The sequence below is a fragment of the Equus przewalskii genome, chromosome 27 (genome assembly GCF_037783145.1).
Source record: "Equus przewalskii isolate Varuska chromosome 27, EquPr2, whole genome shotgun sequence".
Classification (NCBI taxonomy): Eukaryota; Metazoa; Chordata; class Mammalia; order Perissodactyla; family Equidae; genus Equus; species Equus przewalskii.
In genome coordinates, this window is record NC_091857.1 from 16,853,527 (window position 1) to 16,859,526 (window position 6,000).

General features: G+C 33.6%; 1 protein-coding gene across 2 annotated transcripts in view; it reads right to left on the bottom strand.

The window, feature by feature from the left end:
- TMPRSS15 (transmembrane serine protease 15) overlaps positions 1–3,478 on the bottom strand; it is a 128,790-nt gene extending 125,312 nt beyond the window's left edge. For both annotated transcript variants that reach the window (XM_008520245.2, XM_070597419.1), the window contains exon 1: positions 3,334–3,478. In XM_008520245.2, the coding sequence (XP_008518467.2) occupies positions 3,334–3,478 (145 nt within the window). The remainder of the gene's footprint in view (positions 1–3,333) is intronic.
- Positions 3,479–6,000: the final 2,522 nt, after the last annotated feature.

Sequence of the window (6,000 nt, forward strand, 5' to 3'; positions counted from 1 at the left end):
CTACCCAAAATAATTTAGATAGAGGGCCTAGTCCAGGAAGGGCAGCAACACCATCCCTTTGAAGTCCCAGGACCCTATTCCCTTCTCCATAGCTCAGGATGCCTTATAAACTTCAACTGCCTGACTGTTGAGGAACCTCATATGTTCAAGATTCCTGTATGTACAAAATTAAATTTGATTTTCTTCTGTTAATCTGTTTCATATCAATTTAATTCTTCAACCAGCAAGAAGAATTTAGAAAAAGGGGGAGTAAAATTTCTCCCCTACTCTGGTTAAGCCAGACGTAAAGTTCTCACTTCATTTGCTTCACAAGTAAACTTCTCACTTCAAGAAGTTCTTGCTTCTTGGCACTGCAGCTCTTGCTTTCTCTTTATAGTCTTCATGTTCCATAGTCAGCTGCTTTTTTTCTTTTCTTTACCTATCTGGTTGTTTTAAAAGCTTAAAAAATAAACTTATTCTCTAACCTGCTAATTTTTTCTCTTTTCTTTGAAGTACAACCCACATTCCAAGTTTCCTAGTTTTTTCGCTGTTGAGAATCCTGTTGGAAGAGACAGGGATGATCAACTTTCTCCAATTTTGGAAACTGATTCAGGGAAGCATGGTGAGAAATGGACCGTTAAAAGTTTTGTAGTTGCTTTCAGATACTTCTCGAACACCTAGCATCCAGGGACACTGCTGGTTTTCTACATGCGGATTGCTGTGAAGACTTCAGTGTGTGTGTTACTTTGAAACATAGCTTTGAAGCTACTTCTTTCATTCTAATAATTATAAAATTGGTATGTACGACCTTTTGCCATTAGATGGTGGCTGTCGTTATTGGAGAAGTTATTGAGAATGTTGTAGAAAATATATTATCTCAATATGAAAACATGTAAGGGATAAGCTAATAAATTGAACATAAACATGGGTAATAAAATGTGCATTAAGTGCGGCACATTAAGCCCTGTAAGAATATTTTCTTTGATACATATTTAGATTTAAAATAAAATGCTTCAACTGAAACTCACACAATGATGGAATCATTAGTGAATGTAATAACAGTTGACCTGATATGAGAAGATGTTATTTCTTCTTTTCCCAGGTGGGAAAATTGGGGCTTAGGTTCACTATAAAAGTTTCCCAAGGTGATAAAGATCATAGATGACAGATCTGGAATTTGGACATAGGATTGGTTGACTTTAAAACCCATTATCTCATATATTGACACCAAACTTCCCAGACCAGAAGAAACATTAGAAATAATATTTTAAACAATAAACTTGCATTTGGTCTAAATAGTTATCATTGCATAATTTATGTAACATACTGTTATTTACACTATTTCATTTATTTTTTAAATACTCAAAATTACATTTAGATCTGCATGTTTAATTGTAAAAGATAAGGAAAGACTGAGGAAATGTGATGGAATGGAGAAGACTGAGGAACCATGATAACCAAATCCTACGTAGAAATCTTTGATGGATCCTGAACAGGTAAAGGACATTAGAAGAAAACCTGGTGAAATTTGAATAAAATGTGTCGTCCAGTTGATAATATTGTACCATTGTTAATTTCTTGATTATGACAATTGTACAATAGATACACAAGATATTGACATTAAGGGAAGCTGAACAAAGGTAATACAAGAACTCAACAGTATTGCAACTTTTTTGTAAGTCTAAAATGATTTCCAATAACAGGTAAAGGAATGTGTATTCAAAGTAGTATGTCTTACGTCCTCTAGAGTTCTGTCATGGATTTAACTTCAATCCCTTTTTACACTCAGTTATTCACTATTAAATCATACTAACATTTATAAATTTTTATTTTCTATTTTACTTTTAAAATAGCTAACTTTTATATCTTTATGGAGCATCAGAGATTCCAATGGACTTCCAAATAATTATATATCCTTGAAGTTATTCACTGCATTTAAATAAGACCAAAGCAGCTGTTATTCTAAAAGTTTGAGTGCACCTCTAAAGTCTATTTAATTGTTCATATAGTCATATAAATATCCACAAGTCTTCTTTCTCTTTAAAATATATCACTTGTATATGGTGGTAATATTTAAATAAGCCAGAGATTATATTGGAATTATTTTATAAAATTATAAATTATATTTATTATATCTAGTTTAACATTTATTTACTAGAGGAAAATAGCTAACTCAGAGGCTGGGAATTTTCTTGGTAAAACCAAAATCAATCACATTAACATATTTTAGTCATGAGTTTTCAGAAAGAATTAACAGGTCCATATATAATTCATCATTTAAAAAATGTGAAAAATTTCTCAGAAAAAATAAACTCAACACCCAGGTTATTGCTATGCTGCTATTTAAAAAAAAATTATCCTATAAATGAATCCATGGTAAATAAAAGCACAAATTCTAGAGTTGGATTTTCTGGTTTGGAATCTTCTGCCACTTTGTAATGATGCAAATTTGAACAAGTTACCTAAATTCCATGCTCTGATTCTTCACCTATAAAATGGGAGTAACAATAACAACTAGTTCATAGGTTTATATATATAGGTTTATAGCAAGTAGAATACACTTGACAATCTTTGAAAAGCTGTTGGTACAGATAATTTAGCTCTAAATAACTGTTACTTTTTCTTACTTTTCTCTATTTATCACACGTTGCTACTCAGGAAGCTTGAGATCTTTATAAGTCTACATTTACATCTAAGTTCCCTTATATTTTGGCAATTAAAATGTTGGCTCAGGGCTAGCCTGGTAGCAGAGTGTTTAAGTTCATGTGCTCCACTTTGGCAGCCCAGGGTTCGTGGGTTTGGACGCTGGGAGCAGACCTACACATCGCTCATCAAGCCACGCTGTGGCAGCATCCCACATACAAAATAGAGGGAGACTGGCACAGATGTTAGCTCAGGGACAATCTTCCTCACAAAAGACAGACAAAAAAACCAACAAAAAATTGTTGGCTTAATAATAGAATACAGACATCATTCTCTAGAAATATTTTTTCTTTAACTTTGCCTATGTATCAACTTGTATCATCAACAATGTTTTAATATGGTTATGATTTAAATTCTATCAGAACAAACCCACAGGCTATGAAACTTACTTTGTTGTATGTTGAAACTGAGAAACAATGTTTTTTATTTAAAAAACTTAGTCTCATGCTTGAATTCTGGATTAAATTTCAAATTATACACCAATTAATTTTTCTAATCTGTGAAGTGAACTACAATGAAGCATCTGAATGCAACATAAATATCTTGGCATGAAAGTACAACAATGAATAAAATACACTGGCAGGATAACTGAGATTAAAGTGTGTACGTGCATCTCAGTGCGCCTTCAGGAGTCAAGTCCGTACGACTTACCTCTTTCTGAATCATTGATTGCCAGCCAGGATATTGCAATTAATCCAGCACAGACGATCACCAAAATGGAAAAGAGAACTGCAAACATGACTTCATAGGTGCTGAGAGAACAGTGCCTTGAAGGTACACTTCTTTTCGACACCATTTTTGGCTTTTGAAGGTATGCTAATCTAAGAACTGTGAAAGAATATAAAAACCTGCACCAACTGGAGAGAAAAATCTCTCAAGTTTTCCAAAAAGATTTATAAAGCGACAATGTAGGCCTACACTAGATTTCCTAGTCCGTGTAAATGAGTTGTCTGTGTCCCTTTGGCAGCACTATGTCTCTCTGCATTAAGTAGCTTTAAAAGGGCAGTTAATCTTTAAGAAGATATTAATGAGTAAAGGAGATTCCTACAGTTGTAAATGTTAATCACCTGAACAGGCCATTTGTTGAGGTAAATGAAATTAAATGCATATTATAAACAAAAATGACACTATCACTTAAAAAAAACTATTGGGAAAAATATCAAGTTCATAGTCAGATACATTAGTCATTAGGCACATGCACTTGGTATTTGCAGAGAGTTCCTAACAGATCAACCTTCTCCCCTCTGACTCAGGTCGTTATTAAGGCATTCTTCCTGTTCTATTCTAAAAATAACTTTTATGCACTGGTATATGTGAAATCTAACATATATTAATATGTGCATCTCTCTTTCTCTACCCCCCTCTATTTTTTCAAATTGAAATAGTCAAAAATTTTATAAGCTTCATTTTATCACCCATGCAGACTTGTACAAGGTAAGGCAGTATTAGTTTAAGTTGAAGGAAAGTCCGCTTAAACAAGGCATCATATGGCTTCTCTTTATGGCCTTGGGCAGTTATCGATACATGGGAGGAGGTGCCGTGAGAGAAATGAAGCACTTGTTTCTATTTTAAGGAAGTGTTCTGGGAGGAGAAGATATTACTCACTTGCCCTGGACTTTATCTTTTTAAACACGCTCATTATAACAAGAGAACAGGTTAAGATAACCACTCTCGTAACTCTCATTGTAAACTTATTCTTTGTGGGAAAATCAAGACAGTTGTCTGGTAATTAAAATACATTTACCATTGGAACTTCCACACCTTGAATAGCAATGAGTCTAGAATTAAAAATTAATAAATAAAACCAAACCTGTTTTGAAGTAAACCAATATGCATCTTGTTCTGGCAGGCAAAACTAGCCAGAGATAAGGAAGTACTGTATCAGCAGCCTTCAATGCACTGAGCTTGTGACATATTATAATTGGCTAAAATAAGCAATGGCCACTTTTGCTTCTTCTTCTATAGCCTTGAAAGAAGAGAATTGCATGTTGTGCTCTGAAACTCTTGCTGATAAAAAGTAGAATATAAATAAATAAATGTATGGCATGGAACATATGTGTATTTTTTATTTAACTGAATTAATAGTAATTGTATTGTTAAACACTTTAAAATATACCTGAAATGAGAGATACTATTGATGGAGTTGGGAGAGCTTCATTTTACTTATATTCTAAGAGATGATTCTAATAACAGGCCAGATGTGCCAATAAATTGGAGCCTGGAGAACGACTCTGGAATTTGGGGATCCAAAAGGATAGAAGTACAATGACTGTTTTCCTCCTTATAGCTGATGCAGATGCAATTGCTTTTCAGAAAATCAAGTAGAACTTTTCTTTTGACTTTATTTGAGGGAAAGGGAAGACAGTAAAATGAGTTCGCACACTCTGCTCCAAGCACAGGGTAATAATATATTAAGTATATGATTGAAAACCAAAAAACTTCGATTCATAAATGAAAGCAGCATTCATTTTATAAATCCTCCTCAAATTATATATTTTAAGTATATAATTACATTAAAATGTTCAAATAAATGAGTGAAAGAATGGCTTTCCTTAAAAAAGGCAACAATTTATGAAGGACAGACTGAAATAAGACAAACAGGCTAATGTGGAAAAGAAGAAACGACGTCTTGAAATTTAAAAGAGTTACCGAAATAAAATGGATCTTGCCCTATCATTACAGAGTTTTAATAATAAAGAGTGTGTGATACTGGTCCAAGGATAGAAAAATATCTCAATGCAATAGAATAAAGAGCCCACAAACAACTTGGTTCACATATGAAAACTTTGTACATCAAAAAGATAATGTTACTGGGGTTGGCCTGGTGGCGCAGTGGTTAAGTTTGTACACTCTGCTTTGGTGGCCTGGAGTTCGCCACTTCGGATCCTGGGCATGGACATACGCATTGCTTATCAAGCCATGCTGTGGCAGGCATCTCACATATAAAATAGAGGAACATGGGCACAGATCTTACCTCAGGGACAATCTTCCTCAAATAAAATAAAATGAAATAAAAAAGATAATGTTACTAATAATAAGTGAGGAAAGGATGGCTATTCAATAAACGATGCTAGGTCAGTTGGTTACCCACCTCAGGGTAAATAAAATTAGACCTGTATTTCACACTATAAATAAAAATAAATTCCAGGTGGGTTAAACATACAGGAAAAGTACAGAAAAAATATGAAGAAAATATAGAAAGATGTCTTTCTGATGATAGGGTATGGAAGAAGTTCTTTGGAAAGAATTGAAAAATAAAAGGACAAACCAGGAAGGAGAATATTGATAAATTTAACCAATAATAACACTGACTTTTTT